The sequence below is a fragment of the Phyllostomus hastatus genome, unplaced genomic scaffold, assembly GCF_019186645.2.
Source record: "Phyllostomus hastatus isolate PE091 unplaced genomic scaffold, TTU_PhHast_1.1 phas_scaffold_1066, whole genome shotgun sequence".
Classification (NCBI taxonomy): domain Eukaryota; kingdom Metazoa; phylum Chordata; class Mammalia; order Chiroptera; family Phyllostomidae; genus Phyllostomus; species Phyllostomus hastatus.
Window position 1 is genome coordinate 28,739,304 of NW_025334004.1, and position 18,678 is coordinate 28,757,981.

At 47.2% G+C, this 18,678-nt stretch overlaps 1 protein-coding gene across 5 annotated transcripts in view; it reads right to left on the reverse strand.

Moving 5' to 3' along the window:
• Window positions 1-9,087: 9,087 nt before the first annotated feature.
• ATE1 (arginyltransferase 1) overlaps window positions 9,088-18,678 on the reverse strand; it is a 108,277-nt gene continuing 98,686 nt past the window's right edge. For 4 of the 5 annotated variants that reach the window (XM_045854110.1, XM_045854106.1, XM_045854107.1 and 1 more), the window contains one exon: window positions 9,088-12,218. In XM_045854110.1, coding sequence (XP_045710066.1) covers window positions 12,040-12,218 — 179 coding nt within the window. In that variant the 3' untranslated portion in view covers window positions 9,088-12,039. Of the gene's footprint in view, window positions 12,219-12,301; window positions 12,384-18,678 lie in introns of those variants that run through there. The other variant, XM_045854109.1, reaches the window with a different exon arrangement.

Consider the following 18,678-nt stretch of genomic DNA (forward strand, 5'->3'; position numbering starts at 1 on the left):
TTTTTCCGCTTAAAAGCTAAAAATTTATCTCCAGCTCCCACCGTCCACCTCTTCCCCAGCAGCATTCCACAGCCCCACATGACGTCATCCCTGATCCCATCAAAAACGTGCGCTTCCGCCGCCCTGGCCCTTGGGCGGTGCTCGCTGGCTAACCTGGGACCCTGGGGAACGCCGATTGGAAGGCGTGGTGCCCCTTCAGAGTCTGCCGTCCCGTGGAAGAACCGTGCAGGGGGAGGAGGCGAGGCAGGAGGCCTCCTGGACTAGCTGAACCCGCCCTCCCGGGCCGGGTTGCTCTGTGGCCGGATCTGCCCGCCTGCTGCACCGGCGGTCAGCGAGCCTACTGCCTGCGCTGGTTTTCCAGACACCCTGTTGTTCAGCTTCGTCTGCAGCAAACCAAACAGAAATGTGCATCACGGTGCCAGGCAGGCCTCGAGCCCCGTCTTTCTCTGCCGTTATGCCAAGGGAAGCCTGAATGGCGGCGTCACCGGGGAGGGGCTCTCTCCCAGGGGGCCCGCGGGTCACTGTTTACCCGCAGTCTGTTAGCAAGGCCGCCATTTGAAAGTTGTCAGCCTTCTAAGATTAAAAGTGTCCTTTGTGAATGGGTATTTTTTAAATATATTTTATTGATTATGCTATTATAGTTGTCCCATTACCCCCCTTTCATTCCCCTCCACCCTGCACACCCTCTCCCACCCACATTCCCCCTTTAGTTCATGTCCATGTGTCATAAGTTCTTTAGCTTCTACATTTCCCATACTATTCTTGCCCTCCCCCTGTCTATTTTCTACCTACCATCTATGCTACTTATTCTCCGTACCTTTTCCCCCTCTCTCCTCCTCCCACTCCCCTGTTACTAACCCTCCATGGGATCTCCATTTCTGTGGTTCTGTTCCTGTTCTAGTTGTTTGCTTAGTTTTTTATTTGTTTGTTTTAGGTGTTGTTGTTCATAATTGTGAGTTTGCTGTCATTTTACATGTTTTTTATCTTTTTTTCTTAGATAAGTCCCTTTAACATTTCATAAAAGAAGGGCTCAGTGATGATGAACTCCTTTAACTTGACCTTATCTGAGAAGCACTTTATCTGCCCTTCCATTCTAAATGAAAGCTTTGCTGGATAGAGCAATCTTGGATGTAGGTCCTTGCCTTTCATGACTTGGAATATTTCTTTCCAGCCCCTTCTTGCCTGTAAGGTCTCTTTTGAGAAGTCAGCTGACAGTCTGATGGGAACTCCTTTGTAGGTTATGGTCTCCTTATCCCTTGCTGCTTCTAGGATTCTCTCCTTCATTTTACCTTGGCTAATGAAATTATGATGTGCCTTGGTGTGTTGCTCCTTGGGTCCAACTTCTTTGGGGCTCTCTGAGCTTCCTGGACTTCCTGAAAGTCTATTTCCTTTGCCAGATTGGGGAAGTTCTCCTTTATAATTTGTTCAAATAACTTTCCATGTGTTGCTCTTCCTATAATTTGGATGTTGGAACTTTTAAAGATGTCCTGGAGGTTCCTAAGCCTCTCCTCATTTTTTTGAATTCTTATTTCTTCTTCATTCCTTTCTGTTTGGTTGTCCCTTTCTTCCTTCTGGTCCACTCCATTGATTTGAGTCCCAGTTTTCTTCCCATCACTATTGGTTCCCTGTGCATTTTCCTTCATTTTACTTAGTGTAGCCTTCATTTTTTCATCTAATTTGTGATCAAATTCAAACAATTCTGTGAGCATCCTGACCACCAGTGCTTTGAACTGTGCATCTGATAGGCTGGCTATCTCTTGATCACTTAGTTGTATTTGCTGTGGAGCTTTGATCTTTTCTTTGGGCCATTTTTTTTGTCATCACACCTGTTGCGTATGAGGGGTGGAGCCTCAGGTGTTCACCAGGGCGGGACAACACGTCACTGGGTTATGACGCTATATGTGGGGGCGGGGTCCGAGAGGGAACAATGGCGCTTGCTCCGCTCTGTTGAATTTCAGTCCCTTCCACCTCTCCCCCCAAGCAAACTGGGCCTTCTGGTGCTGATTCCCGTGTGGGTGGGCTTGTACACATTCTAGGACCCCGTGGGTCTCTCCAACGAACTCTCCTGTGAGGCTGGGAGTCTCTCCCTGCAACTCACCCCCCACAGGTGTTCTCAATCAGTGCCCTGAGGCTCCTTTTCCCGGCGCTGGGGCCCTGGGTTGTGCGCAGTGCCTCGCTCACAATCGCTGCCTTGCTGGGTCTGCTGGTTACCATACCGAGCCCAGGGTCTGCCAGCCGCTGCCTGCTCACCCAGGATCCACCCGCTGCGGCCTTGCGCACCCGGGATGCCCTCTGTGCCCGGTCCCACCGCTCTTTGTGCCTCCACCCCTCTCCGCCTGGCTGCCCGACTCCGCCCCTCCTCCTGGTCTGGGTGAATGTGTCTATTTTAACTCCTTGGTTGTCCGACTTCCACACAGTTCAATGTTCTGTCAGTACTGGTTGTTATTATTTCTCAATTGTTGTTGTCCCTGTCTTGGTGGTGCGAGGAGGCACAGTGTGTCTACCTACGCCTCCATCTTGGCCGGAAGTCGTGAATGGGTATTTAAACTGACTCTGCCCTGGCCAGGTGGCTCAGTTGCTTGGGGCATTGGACTGTGCACCAAAAAGTCGTGGGTTCAATTCCCAGTCAGGACACATACCTAGGTTATGGGTTCGATTCCCAGTCAGAGCCCTGGAGTACACAGGAAAGGTAACCGATCGATGTTTCTCTCACATCAAAGTTTCTCTTCCTCCCTTCCTCTCTCTAAATCAATGAGCATGTCCTTGAGGGAGGATTTAAAATATTAAAAACAAATAAAATAAAATGGATTCTAATTCCTTGCTCTTGAAGACCTGTTCCAGTATTGCCAATCTACAGATAACTACCAGTAGAATCTCTTTTTAAAACAATTTTGAGTGGAAATATTTAAACACCTTCTACATTTTCCTATAGGAGACAGTAGACTGGATGTGTTTTAACTGCTCCCTTAACACTTCAGCTAAGACAGCGTCAGCATCTGCTCTGTCCACCCTGCAACTGCGCTGCGCTCAGGGGCTGTTGAGAAGTTCAGGGTTCTATAGCTTGCATTCCTAGGGTTACTCTTTCTAGACATTTTGTTAAAACTTGATCCCCTTTCTTTCTGCTAACGCCTGGAGAACAGGGAAGCGGTTCTTTCTTTCTGCTTGGGGCCGGAGAACAGGGAAGCAGTGAGACAGTGAGCTATGCCTTCCACACAGGCCACTGCACCAGCTCCGACCACAGGGGCCCCACCAGCCCACGTCACCACTCCTGATGAGGATGCTCAGGTCTGCTGACCTATGGCCCTTGTCCAAGGTCACACACTTAGAAAGGGATCCTCAGACTTGAACCCAGTCCAGCTTGCCTGGAGCTGGGTCCAGGTTCCCCCCCTTGACTGTCTTCCACTTGCAGTTAACAAAGGAACTGGCTGCGGGCAGGAGTGGTCAGCAGGTTGCCCCAGGACCAGGTCTGCTGCCAGCACCCTGAGCCCACAGTCCACCTGCACCCCTCAAGCCCAGGCTCCCAGCACAGCTGTCCAGGGGGCAGCGTGGAGTGTCGCTCTGTGTGCACAGCAAAAGCTGCCCAGGAGCTGGCGTGCACCCTTCCGTGAGTGCTTTACCCCTCACTTTGGCCGCACAGCCCTAGCGGCTTTCCCATGCGTAAGACGTGAGCCTTTGTGCCTGGATTCAAGCCCCTGTTAGCTGCTAGGAGGGCAAGTTGGCTTCTTTCCTTTTTAAAAAACCTAACCTTTTGATATTCCATTTATGTTCCAGATGGTGAAGTGGCCGATGAGCGCCCTGCAGGTAGGCGAGGCCCACGCTGCATCGTCATGCACCGGTAATACTGACACGTAACAGCGTGCGCATCTCAACAAAGGCCTCGCAGGGGTAACAGACGAGCCGCCTGCTTGCCGCAGTCAGCTCCAACTGGGGTCCGGATTCTGTCCTTTCGAACTCAGCTCCTTCGCGCCCCACCTTTCCCACCAGCATCTTTGGTGACATTATCGGAAACATTAATGACCTCAGGCAAGAACCACCGGCCATTGTGGATGAAGAACTCAACTGCACACAGGTGGCCACGCACGGTTGTTTTTCTGGCCTTGGGAGGCCACGGGATAGTTAGAGCACAGTGTGGCTCTCAGGCAGAGTGGGGAGACCGGAGACAGGCCTGGCAAATTCCTGCAGCTACTGCCCCCCTCGCCCTGTTGCAGAGCCCCTCGCAGCCGCACTGCTGGCTCCGCTCACGGGCGTCGGCAGCCAGTGCCGGTGAAACGACCACACTAAGGTCTCCCTCACCGGCCACGGGCCTCTAGTGAGATTCCCCAGGAGCTCCACGTGGAGGACAGGGCCTGAGTTTGGGTTAGAAGTTGCCCACATTAGGTTAAAAAATCAGTTATCATAATTACCCATAAAAATACAATTACGGAATAAACATTCTTTTAAAAGCAGAGCCGTAAACCTGATCTGTCTTTGGACGGACTGATGCCAGAAGGCAACCGCCAGCTGGTTCTTACACAGCAGGAGGGAGAGGGTGCAGTGAGGATTCACTGTTCCCACTTTTCTTTTCTTTTTTTTTAAAGATTTTATTTATTTATTCTTAGAGAGGGAAGGGAGAGAGAAAGAGAGAGAGAGAGAAACGTCAATGTGCTGTTGCTGGGGGTTATGGCCTACAACTCAGGAATGTGCCCTGACTGGGAATCGAACCTGCGACACTTTGGTTCGCAGCCTGCGCTCAATCCGCTGAGCTACGCCAGCCAGGGGACTTCCCACTTTTCTTTTGCAAAGGCAGCTCACTGCGTGTTTTGGGGTAGATTTCCTTTGGGAGCAGCATTTAAATCCTTTTGTCGCTAAAGATTTATTGATACATTTATACATTTTTTTCTACTTGATGACAATAATCATGTAACTAGAATTAGGAACCTGAAAAGTTGTTGCCCTGGCCAGTGTGGCTCAGCTGGCTCGAGCATCTTCTTATAACCGAAAGGTGCCGGTTCGATTCCTGGTCAGGACACGTACCTAGACGGCAGGTTCAGTCCCCAGTTGGGGCACTCGCACGAGACAGCGGATTGGTGTTTCTCTCACATCGAGGTTTCCCGCTCTCCAATGAGAATAAAAAAATCAATGTTAATAAAAAGAAACCTGAAAAGTTCACGATGCAATGCAAAAATGGAAATAAGGAAACAGCAGGAATCCCGTATAAATATTTCTGAATTCATCAGTCATTCGGATTGTTCTTTAAAGAAGCATTATCTCTGAATGTAGTTCACTTCCGGATCATCACGACAGTGACCTCAGGAAACTGACACGGCCCCATGGTCGTGAAAGGACAAACTCACATGTGTGCTTTGCTGCACTCACGCCGGAGATTAACTAACGAGTTGGCGCAGCGGAACGACAGGCAACCAGAAAGTAAGTTGCCCAAATGCTGTGCTGTAACAATTCCATAGCGTCTTGCCATATGGAAACTTGAAACAAGCAATGGCACGTTTACACTTTCTACAACCACCTCACCGCACGCAGCGCGACCCCAAAACACGCTGTGATGAAGGAGCTGTTCCAGTTTGTGGGGGTGGAACTGTGCCCCTTCTCCCCATAAAAATACGTTGAGCCCCAACCCCAGATGTCTGGGACTGTAACCTTATTTGGAATTAAGGTCGACAGAAGTATCAAGTTCGGGTGTGGTCGCACTGGACTAGAGTTGGCCCTAAATCCAATACTACGGGTGTCCTGCTACGATGAGAAGACGCCGAGGGAAGACCTTGGCCGTGGCACATGCAGGCAGAAAACGGAACGACAGAGCCGCCAGCCAACGCCAAGGATTGCCAGCAACCACCACAGCGGGATGCAGCAGAGGAACAGGGCCCTGCCAGCACTTTGATCTTGGACTTGAAGCCTCCAGAATGGTGAGAATGAATTCCTGGTGGCGGAAGCCGCCCAGGCGCTGGCCACTTGCTAGGGCAGCCCTAGGAAGTTAACACAGTGGCCGTGGCCACATGGGGTCCCTGGGCACTCAACTCGTGACTAGTGAGGCTGAAGGACTGAATTTTAAATTTTAATTAAATTAGGCACATGTAGCTAGTGGCGGCCTTATTGGACTGGGCTACTCTCTTGGTCTGAGTGACTTCTACCATAGTCTTGTAAATCCAAATGTCTTACGGGGCTGGTTCTCTGAATCCAAAGTGAGAATAAATCATACCGTTACTAGCGAGTTTTAAGCCACACACACCTCATACACACACACACATTTGCTTTAATGGTCAGGAAAATAACATAGTAACAGTTTCCAAGTTACAGTCTGGTCATCTGTCAGTCTTTTAAATGATGCTGGAAAGGTACACAGCACTGTCCACACGCAAACGAGCTACGAGTCTTAAGCTCTGAATCCACAAACGTAAAGTGCTGTTTTTCTCCTTTCATGATCAGAAAGTTCCATTAGTTAAGACTCACTGCTATTCAGACTCGCTGAATACTGAATTAACAAAGTGTGATGAACTGGACTTCATGAAGTATTCATGAGTTCTCATTTCATGCTGATGAGTTGTTTTTTTAAAGGCCTATGTGCAATGATGTTAAGACTCTGGCACAAACTGGACAAAAACATGAAAAAGTAGGGTTCAGGGGAAAATATGATTCAAAATCATATGGTTGAATTACGCCCATTAAAGAGCACCTTTATCCCTTTTCTGTGTATGGTTCTAGCTGGCGAACATTTAAATAAATAAAATTAAAAAAACACTTTTGCATACCAGCTTTAATCAAACTACAGGGATCCAAGAAACAGCTACTTCTGCCGGTCATTAGGAGTCTGCGGTACGCATGCCAGACAAGCAGAGAATGTCACCTCTCCTCCAAGGTGGCTGAAACAGTCCTGGTGAGCGCCATATGAAAGGGCAGTTGACTAGTAAAACTCCCAAATGCCGCAGAACGGTCAGATTTGCTATGCTGGGTCTTTTTCAACAGCACTTCTGTTTGGAACTGTTTCTTCACGTTGCACGTGAGATCTGATGAGGAAACCAAGCCATAAAAATCTGCAAGCTGTTTTCAAGCTCCAAGAAAATAAAAATTTGGCATGCACAACATATTCATCAACTTTGATTCTTGGTCTGATTGAACAGTTAATGGGAATGTTTCCTAGATTGGACTGAACTGAGGCTATCAGCTGTGACAGCCACCTGGATACAAAAAATGCAGTTTTACTTGGAACTAAATCTCAAATATTTTTAAAAGCAAAAAACAGCCCTGGCTGGTGTGGCTCAGTTGGTTGGAGCATTGTCCTATAAACCAAAGGGTTGCGGGTTCAATTCCTGGTTGGGCGCATACCCACACTGCGGATTCAGTCCCTGGTTGGTTGGGATGTGTAGGAGAAGGCTCCCTCTCTCATCAACGGTTCTCTCCTTCTCTCTCTCTTTCTCTCCCTTCCCTCCTCTCTAGAATCAATGGCCATGTCTTCAGGTGAGGATTTAAAAAAAAAAGCACAAATGTATTTTTGAAAGTAAAATTTAGCTACATTAACAACAGTGGTGGTCCAGTTACCCACCGTCCTCACCACACCCATGCAAAGGCCTGTGTTCTATAAAGAATCAGTGAATCAGAATCTCAGTTCAGTTTAAATAACTTCAAACTCTTAAGACACACATTTTCTAACCGAACATTTTAGAGGTGTACAAACTGTCAGGTTAGTAGTGTAGGTCTCCCAGAAGAGAGTTAGTGGAGGGAAAATGAGAGGAGGTGAACACACTTTTGAAAGCTAGACATTTTCTGAATCGTCAAGGAAAAGGAAAATGCCTCCTGTGCAGTGAAGCGCAAAGGGAACCGGACAGGAGGAGTTAAGAACGTGACCAAGTTTTACAAGGAACTGACAGAAACAACTGTTGCTGGTCAGTTACAATCCTACATAGTAAGGGGCTGACGTCTCAGGTTCCCTTTCCCAAAAAAACAATAGATGCCATGGAATATTATGCAGCCACTAAAATGACATTCTTTCCTCATTTATTTGCATATTTGCAACATAGTAAGGTGCTCAAATATATCAAATAGCTAAAAAAGTAATGAAACAATATACATAGCATGGTTTAAATTTTCTTTAAAAGCAAAACAAAACATATATATACGTGCGGACAGAAAAGAAGTTTGAAAGGATACACACCCACACCGTGAGTGGCTGTAGTAGCTGTGATGGGAGTGGGACTTCTATTCTTCTGTGTATTTTTCTGTATTGTTGAAATACCCTCTGGTGAACACCGTCCATTTCTAGAAAGCAACTAGAAAGCTATTTCTATTCTGGAAAAAATGCCAGTGGGAACTGTAACTAATATTTAAATAACTTAGAAAATTGGATTCATTTAATCACAAACCTACCAGGATCCTTTTCACCATAAAAAGACAAACACTTGTAAATGTAGTCCACCAATATACTGTGGGCTACAAACAATTAAAACACACTTTGCATAAAAAGGCACAGTTCGCTTTATGAGATATTTATGAAAATTACTCTGCAAACTAAACTTTTTAAGAGACATTATATTTGAGTTTGTAAATGAAATTTTAATTCAATCCCTCTGGGTAAAATAATGTCTATTTCCTCACTTGTGGAAATCCAGACTTTTTGCATAAGGAGACATTTATTTTACTTGCATTCATCCCTGAGAAAGGGATCCATCATGCGTTGATTTAAGTAGCTAAATGATCCGGAACCCCAGGCACTGAAAGTCAAGGATCACGAATCGGACGACCGAGGCTTCACCTCTGCTTGCTGCAGCCGCTGCAGCTGAAATGCACACAAGAATCCCAAAGGTGACAACCCACGTCCTTTACATACTGACCAGCAAGAGCCACTGTGGATAGAAACAGCTTTATTTTTTTTCCATTTAAGCATTACTGACTGGACTGTTCAAAAAAAAAAAGCACCTATGAGAGCAAAAAATAGAGCATGCAATGATAAACCTGTTTGGACTTACACTTACTGGTCTTCTCTTGAAAAAGAACACGTCTGAACAACTTCCAATTTAAACATCTCCCAGTTACATCCATTTAGTTCCCTCTTTTGCTTTGAAGTCAGCAACCAAGAGATTCATTTCAGGCAAATGGTCATCATGTCCTTTTTCACCTTTATTCACACTGCATATAAAGCCCATAAAATCAAACTGTACATTGCTCAGAATTCTGAAAAGGTTCGTTTACACAAAAGATGCCAATATGTGAAGCAACCACACACAACTGATATTTTGCAAAATGGACAGAAAGTAAGATAAGCTGTTTGCAAGCAAACGTAATTTTAACCAAATGAGTAATGTATTTATCTGATAATAGCTTCTACTTTTTAGAAAATAGAAAGTGCTCAGAGCACACTTTTTAAAAATAAGAGAATAAAAATCTCTCAACGGAACTGAAATAATTTCAATAAAGATGGTAGCATGAGGAATCCCTATTACATTTCTGCCCCGAGACAGGAGCGTAGGCCTGGGTTTATCTGAAATCAGGAAGGGCCTACAGCGCTAAGATTATGAACGCAAGCTTCCGGCTCTGCAAAGCTGTCAGCTGTCCTCGAAAGGGTCTCGAGTCCGTCTTCAGGTGACAGCTGTTAACCCACGGCCAGATGCCTGTCAGCTGCCCAAACCAGCTCGCTCCCCCCAATTGTCCCCCTTTGGCCCACTATCAACACTCAGCTAGAACTGAGAAGAACTCGAGTCCTTTCAAGAAGTGTTGCTTATTAGGATCAATACAATATCTGTTCTCAAGAAATAAAATAAAATAAACAAAAACCCAACACGTGAATATAGCAACCACCCAAGCAGAAGAATCACCGTGTCCCACCCTCCCTGGAGCATCACAGGAACCGACCAAATGCCACCTGCAGGGACAGCACCACGGTCCCCAGACAAGGGTGACCAGTCCTTCTCCCCTGAAGGAACCCCAGGGGGCATTCTGCAGGAAGGAACGAGCACTGCTTAAGACGCTAGCTGTCTCTTCACTGGCCATTCGAGAGCTGTGATCTCTGAACGCCACTCCACACACTGCCCGCTCAGATGCAAGCAGCTGCCACGCCAGCCCGGCCCACCCCCACGCCGCGGACCCCACGGCCGGACCCTGTCTCACTGTGATGCTGTTCGTTCAGGTCGCTCACAACACTCCTGAAATGCTAGCTCACACTGCTTCCCAAGTTCAGGTGTCTGTAACTTACTGTTGAAAAACAACACAGCAGTGTTTTCTCTCTATAGTGATTCTCTCTATATTAAAATTATATATATATATATGTGTGTGTGTGTGTATATATATATAGTGTGTGTGTGTGTATATAGTGTGTGTGTGTGTATACAATTCTCTCTCTGTACGGCAGGATTTCCGATTATTTTTACTTTCTTACTTATATTTTCTTAATATTGTAATTGCCTAAAGTACCATTTTTGTAATAAAAAATGTAAGCTATGTTCATTTTAGAGGGAAAAAGAAAAACTTTTCCACAGATTCTAAAGGCAACTCCAAATAAGAGTCAACTGAATGCTCCTGGGAGACTACTTTGAAAAAGAAAATTCCAGAAGTAGTAAAATCCACACTATCAGAGAAAACGGCTTTGCTCATGGCTCCATCCCCAGTCGGCCAAGTAGGTGCACGTGGCAGGTCTGAACGAATGGTGTATTTGGATGCTGGACTTCCAGACACTTGACTTTTAAAATCATGGTTTTATGAGCCTTCCTTTCCTTCCAGCTGCCTGCAATTATTTTATGTTTCATTCAGTGCATTTAGAAGGACAGTTTTAAATCAGCAGGGAGATTCAAACCATTAGGCTTTATGATCGGCTCCAAAGAGATCCACCCAGACAACAGACAAGTGGGCGAAATGGGTGAACCGGCTGAGCAGCCAGCCAGGGCACGGTGGGTGGGGACCCGCTGAGAAAGCGCCCAGGGAAGGAACGCTCTCTCCGCACTGCCTCCAAGCAGCCCACCAGGACTTCCTCCTGGCACGGTGCCTGCCGCCCGGACAGTGGCGGACAAGGGGCATCTGCTCGAGGGGCGCAGAGCTGAACAGAAGGAGGTACGAGGAGAAGGCGGGCAGCTTCCGCTTCAGACAACCAGCGTCGCACCTCCTCCACACCCACAGGCGTCGAGCTCCACCCCACCCCCGGAGCAGAGGCCAGGAGGACTCCCCCCTAACTGTGACTTGTAGCACAGGTCTAACTGCACGCAGTCGGATCATTAACCAATTCTTAATCACCAAAGACAAGTGTCCTGAGTTCAAGAAAAGAGGCCCAGGGGCCAGCATTTTTCTTTATAAACCTCCCTTTCTTGAATTTTTTAAAATAGGGCAAATTCTGTAACGTATAACAACTTGGGCAAACATGTACTGTACTGTCCCAATCGGGTGCTGTGAGAGCACGGGAACACCAGCGGTCGTCCTCCCGGGAGAAAGCCAGGCCGGCACGGCAGGCGTGAGCAGGGCCGTCCCGGGGGAGCGGCGGCCGGCGCCAGACACCGCCTTGTTCCAGGGGCAGACCCTGCTTTTCCGAGCTCTCGGGGGTGTCAACCACCTGACACTCCGCAGCGGCCCACTTCTGCGCGCGGGGTGACGGCGGTCCAAGCGATGAAACAGGCTTGGCCACTTTCTTCCCCACACTTAAGGGTTGTTTTTTTTTTTTTTTTTTAAAGCATAAACCGATGTTTTAAATGGATCTGAGGAAACAGTCTGTTTTGGTTTCTAACAGAACAAAAAAAAGCACAACTGTAATCTGAGTTATTTGAGATTTACATACTGATTTGACTTTCCAGGTATTAACAGTAAGAGCAGTTTACCATTCTTTGTTCATAAAACAAACTTCTGAAGCGATGCACCCCAATTCCGAGGCTAGGTCATATATATTTTTAAATATATTAACCATGAGATTCTCACAAATACATGGCCACAAACAGCTTAGAAAAGCCATGTAATAGTCAAAATAAGAAAGTCCGATCTGTGGGTGGACACAGGGCTTCCCCCAGGGACGGACGCACGGGGCGGGGGCGGGGCCACCAGGCAGCGGGCGGGTGCGGCCGGGCAGGGGTGGCGGGCTCAGCTCCGGAACAGCAGCATCCGCTCGGAGCACGCCTGCCCCACCAGGCTCGCGTACTGCAGCACGTCGGCCTCCTCGCCGGCGTCTCTGCGCTGCTTCCTGTAGACGCCGTAAGGCAGGATGGCTTTCCGGTAGAACACCTGCACGCGGTCGGGCTCCGTGCTGCGACCTTCGTCCACTGCAACGACAGAGAAGTGCCGATGAAAGAAGTCACGTGCACGGTACTTTCCGTTCCCTGGTTTAAAAACACTTACTTGAAAGACAAAAATCCAGTGCTAAGATGTCCTCCTTGAGCACAGGTTCGGACGGCGTGCAGCGTTCACAGTAAGACAACCTGAATGTGCTGGAAGGCAATGAATTAACACCAGGGAGAACACAGAACTGCATGCAATGAAAGAAACGGGCCCTCAGCACCGCTGTTCTTTCCTCACAGCAGTCAGGTTCGCGGCTCTGGCGTCTGTCCTGAGTCGGCCTCAAGTCTGCTCTGCGTCCCCTCCAGCCAGCACTGTCGGAGGCTTTCACCTGAGCCGCGCTCCCTGCGGCCTTGGCTGGCCCCGGGCAGGCTGGGCTCGGGCAGGCGGGCAGATCCTCACCGCTTCCAGGGAGGGCACAGCCCAGACCGCCAGTGGCTGCTACTAATGCGGACCCCCCCCCCCATCCCCCATATAAAAGAATGTCGTTTTGAGCAGGGCCTCCGGGAGAAAGCCTGCTTCCCAAGCAGCTACTGGGTGTGGCCCTGTGACCAAGCTCTGGCTCAGAGAGCCCAAGCTGGAGTTCCGGTGAGACTGCCTCCCCTCTGCGGCGTGGTGCATGGGCGTCCTGGCAGGAGACCGAGCTTCGGTCTTGGAGCTTGAGGTGAGGAGCTCCCCGGCCTCCCAACCCCTGATTATACTAACAGCGGCTAGACATGTTCCGGGCAGACCTGGGCTAGTGTGTTCTTACAATAAACTGAGCTAGAGGAAAGGAAGCATTATCAATAAGCCGGAGGAAGAGGAGGCGCACCCACAGCACTGAACTGCATCAGCACCGTGAGTCTGCACCACCTGCTCACCGGGGGCACGGCCAGCGCCCACACCCACACCGTCTCACAGAACGCAAACGCTGTGGATTTCGTGTCACTAACACTAGACGTCAAAGAAAAGACAACGTAAAAAATTCATATTTTCAGGCCAGACAGTTCACGTATTGCTGACCAAAAAAAAGCAGCAATTCGGCTCTTCCATGGTATCCTAGCCTACACACTGATGAACAAATCATTATAAACTTTTTATGGCACCCAGTATTACAGCTATATTCTTATGTAATTCTACCAGAAACTTAAAACACTGAAAACAAATTACTTGTTACGGTTTACTTATTACTCAAGTTTAAAAAGCGCACCCCAAGTCCTCACAACAGCCTTTCGTGGCCGTCCCGCATGGCCCGCCCGACACACGTCCTCGGGGCCGAGCGGCAGAACCGGCCCGGCTGGGCCCGCACAGCGCCGCAGGCCCCTGCCCGGGCGGACCGCTGAGACAGCAGAACACAAGCCGCTCTGAGATCGAAGGCCACGCACCAGCCCATGGAAGGGAAACCGCCAGCACACTGAGACGCCTGGGAGAAGGGCGCCAGCAGGAAGTTCCCCCGTCCCCCCTTTTTCTGACGGACCCCAATGAACTTCACAAAGTGAAACAACGGAAGGCAGCCCTGCCAAAGCTCTTCCGAGATGCGCACTGGATACAAATGGGCTGTCGACTCTATGACGTTTTAATCTTCGAGAAAAACCCTAGCCACCAACAACTGCTTGATTTCCCCTGAACTTTTTATTCCCGGGGCATGCGCTGTACACCACAGGTGCTTTCAGAGGAAAAGAATCTAGAGATTAAAGGTTTATGCCTCCTTCTTCGGGGAATTTAACTCATTCATTATTCTCACGGAGACTTGGTAACTTCTAGGCTTTCCAGAAAATCATGAAGCGGTCTATTTTCTTAACTTCATTATTTACTGCCGCAGCATGATTACAGAGCCGTGAGAACCAGTCACGTGCCGCAGAGCGTCTCACGAACACGGCTGCAGAAATGGCAGCGCGGTCATGTCAATGAAGCTACATATACTTGGGCAAAAGTGTGATGTGACGAGAGAACGTGAAATGCGGAAACAAATGCGTGGTTGGAACGAAACTCAGGAATCAAGCTCGGCTCTGGGAGACCCAACGTCGAACAGGATTTAGAGCATTGTACAGACGGTGCTCACCCGTGTTTCCACGGCCGCGAGGGCAGGAGCGGAGGCGGTGGGGAGAGAGGGAGCCCAGTGCGGGGCAGCGGAGGGCTGTGCAGAACAGAAGGGCACGCGCAGCAGTTACGACGAAACTTCTTTCACGCCCGTTCACTCTGGGAACCCACCCCGGGAATCACACATTGCCCCACTCTATAAAGAACACTGCTGTCAGTCATCTCACACAGAGTATTTTTTGGTAAAAGTGAAAACTAAAAAAAACCCCACAAATCTAAATTTAGGTTATTTGTAAAATACCGTTCAACAGCAGCTTTTTTGAGCTATAATTCCCACACCATACAGTTCAGCCTTTTAAAATACACAAATCAATGTTTTTTTTTAGCATAGTCACCGTTGTTCAGCCATCGTACCCACTTTAGAGCGTTCTCCGCACCAAGAAACCCCAGACCTACCTTCTGTCACTCCTCCTCCCCCAACCTCCCGAGTCCTCGGCAGCGCCAGCCCACTGTCCGTGTCTGTGGGAGCCCATGGCGTGTGACTGGTCTTCTTCACCTGCCACACTGTTTTCGGGGCTCATCTGCGTTGCGGCACACACATCAACACTCCGGTCCTTTTAGTGGCCAAGTAGTATCCTACTGTGTGACTCTGTCACTTTGATTTACCATTCAGCAGCTGGCAGGTACTTGGGTTACTTACACTTTTCAACTATGGCAAACCATGTTCCAAACACCTGTGTGCAAGGCTGTGTGTGTTTTCACGTCTCCTAGGAGTGGGGATGCTGGGTCATATGATAACCCCATGAGGAACCTGCTGAAGAACTGCCAGTCTGTTTCCCACCGCGGTGCACGCACCGTTTTACATCCCTTCCAGCAGCGTGACAAAAGCTCCGATTTCTTCACAGCCTCATCAACACTAGTTATTATCTGTCTTTTTTTAAAAAATATTTTGTTTATTTGTTTTTAGAGAGAGGGGAAGGGGAGGCGAAAGAGAGGGAGAGAAACATCAATGTGTGGTTGCCTCTCGCACACCCCCTTCTGGGGGGTAGCGGGGGTTCCCTGGCCTGGCTAGCAACCCAGGCATGTGTCCTGACTGGGAATTGAACCAGCGACCCTTTGGTTCATAAGCCGGCGCTCAATCCACTGAGCCAAACCAGCAAGAGCTGTCACCTGTCTTTTTGATTACAGCCACCCTAGTGTAAACTCATAGCTTGTGGTTTTGGTTTGCATTTCTCTGACAGCTAATGGTGTGAATTTCTTTTCATTTGCTTATTACCCATTTATTTATCTTTTGTGAGGAATGTCTATTCAAATCATTTCCCCGTTTTTTTAAACTGGGTTGGCTTTTCACTGAGTTGTAATTAAACTGGGTTGGCTTTTCACTGAGTTATTTAAATGTTCTGGACACTAGATCCTTACCAGACACACTGTCGGTAAATGCCCTCTCCCATTTTCTGGGGTGTGTTTTTACTTTGTTCATGGTATACTTGGAAGTATAAAAGTTTTTCACTTTGACAAAGTCTAATTTCTTTCTTGTGTTGTTGCCATATCTAAGAAACCAATACCTAATCCAGCATTTTCAATGGGTGTGCCACAATAATGTTTTAAAATTTATTAATTTTTAGGGAGTGACAGGAAGGAAAGGAGAGAGAGAGAGTGATTTGTTGTCCCCCTCACTGATGCACGCACTGGTTGATTCTTGCATGTGCCCTGACCGGGGACTGAACCCACAGCTGGGACCACATTCTAACTAACTGAGCCGTCTGGCCAGGGCCCCATAAGAATTTCCAAAACATGTGATTCCTGACTCTTTAAGTCAGGGGTACCAACTTCTTTTCGTCAAATTTAAAACAATAGCTGTTTGGTGTGAATGAATCAAAATTATACCTATTTTTCTGTGTGTGAGATCAGCAAAAAATGAGGTATTTTTTGCTGTGCTGCAGAATTTTAGTAATTCATTTACGTGTGCCATGAGATGACAAAGGTTGAAAACTGCTGGCCTAATCCAAGGTCATAAGGATTTGCTGCTGCTTCTTTTTTTTTTTTTTTTGGTAAGAGTTATGATTTTAAGCGCTTACATTTAGTCCCAATCCATTTTGAATTAATTTTTGTATATAGTGTGAAATGGAGAAACAATTTCTTTCTTTGCATGTGGATATCCAGTTGACCCAGGACCATTTGTTGAAAAGATTATTCTCCCCCCATTGAATTATCTCACTATCATTTTTGAAAATCTGTTGAACACAAATATTAGTTTATTTTTGGACTTTCAATTCCAGTTTGTTATACGTATCTATGTATATGTGCCTGAACCACACCATGTTAACTTTATTATTCTTTTTCAAGATTATTTTGGCTATTCTGTTTCTTTTAATTTTGATGTACATTTTAGGATCAACTGTTCAATTTCTGCAAAGAAGTCAGCTGGTATTTTAATATGTCTTCCAACCCACAAATATGTAACATATTTCCATTTATTTAGGTCTTCTATAATTCCAACATTTTGTATTTTTCAAAACATAAGTTTTATACTGCTTTTAGATTTATTCCAAAAAACATTGTTTTTATAATAAAATTATTCACTTAACTTTTTATTATAAGTGAAAGTGTTTATTACTTAAATTCATTCTCAGATGGCTCATTGTAAGTACACAGAAATAAAACAGATTTTTATGTGCTGACCTTTTACCCAGTAACCTTGATGAACTTGTTCATTAGTTCTGATAATTTTTGGTACATTCTTTACAATTTTCTACATATGAAGTCATGTCATCTTCAAAAAAAAAGTTTTATTTCTTCCTTTTCAAATTGGATGTCTTTAATATCATTTTCTTGCCAAACAGCCCTGGCGAAAATATCATTTTTAAGGGAAAAAAACTATTTAATTTTGTTAAACTAGTGATAATGAGGATGACGAAGAAGAAAAACTTCTTGGCTCCCAGAGACCATGTGACCGAATGCGAACCACAAATCACCAAGGTAACCCTCACCAGAAAGAGCCCCAGACTAGTTGCCGCGGTGTGGGCGCCGGCATCGGAGTCCTGAAACGGGAGACCGGAGGAAAGCAGGCCCGCGCCAGAGCCCCGGCCGAGGGCACGCAAAAACCACGCCCCTGGCCTCCCACCTCCGCACGGCTGCCGGCTGGACTCGTCCTTCACACTGCCGATCTGCGTAAAATGCTAATAAAGTCCCTTCTGACGAGGAAGAGGGTTGGATTCTCTCAAATTTCTACTCTTGGCACTCTGACCCTTAAATACTCTCTTAAATGCTTCTTACATCACCATTAAGGTTACGTTTGAACACTGACAACAATGCAGTGAGAGAAATGTAAATTCAGCGTGCAAAACGTGCCCCTACAACCTCCCAAAGGCGAAGGGAAGTGGTTTGCACAGCTGCTGTGTGCTGTGTGCTGTGTGCTGCGTGCCGGGGCCGGGCCCAACGAGACAGCCTGTGGGCTCAGACATCTGTGGCCTGTGTGGGCAAGACATGAGCTACATACAAGGGGACTGATCACATACATAAATACACTGGGAAAGATGAGAGTCAGGTTTCTCTGTCCTAGGAGGGAGGTACAAGTATACAAAAGGAGAAGATAACACAGCAAATTCTGTTGTGTTAGATTAGAACTGGAGGTGCTGGTGAAAACGCATGGTTTTATGCGCTGCACAGACATGCAGGTATGAAGGCAGGTACGAGCGAGTGGGTGGGTGACTGGATGTGTGTGCGTGTGTGTGCGTGTGTGTGCGTGTACAGTCATGTATTTCCTAGGTCTGTCCGCTGCAGGGCTTGGACGCGAGGTAGCCTCGGGGACAGTGAGCGCTCGTACTGCCCAGGCCTCACTTTCCAAATACTACCCTCGGCGAAAAGAAACTTGAGCTCCTGGGAGAAGTGCCTAATTGCACAGCTGGGTCAGGGAAGGTACAAGATGAGCCTGGAGTCCTTTGTGCCAGAAGGTAAGCAAACGCTCAAAGAATGATGGGACATGTCAAAAGAACACAGGAGTCACCTTGAAAAGGTTCCCGCTGGCCGAATCTGAGACAATCTGAGCATTCAAAATAAATAATGCGAGTAATGGATTACAGTGCATAGGCTAGAGTAAGATTCCATGAGTCCACACTGACATAAACAAGCAGGAAGAAGGACCGCTCTCTCCTGCAGCAGGATGCCAGCACATGAACGCAGGCATGGGGAATGATGGGACTGGGAAATCCTTCTTTGGCAGCCACCTCAGCAATAAATGACTCAAACAGCATTACCAACAGATGTAAAAAAGTAGCATATGTTCGGTAAAAAAAGAATATTTACCTTGTCTCAAAGTACATCCCTACAAAATACTTACTGATTATTTATTAACAATTTCAAAATACTCATTGATTGTACACTTAGTATATATTACTTTACCAAGGGAAACAAATTCAAGCCCCCGGC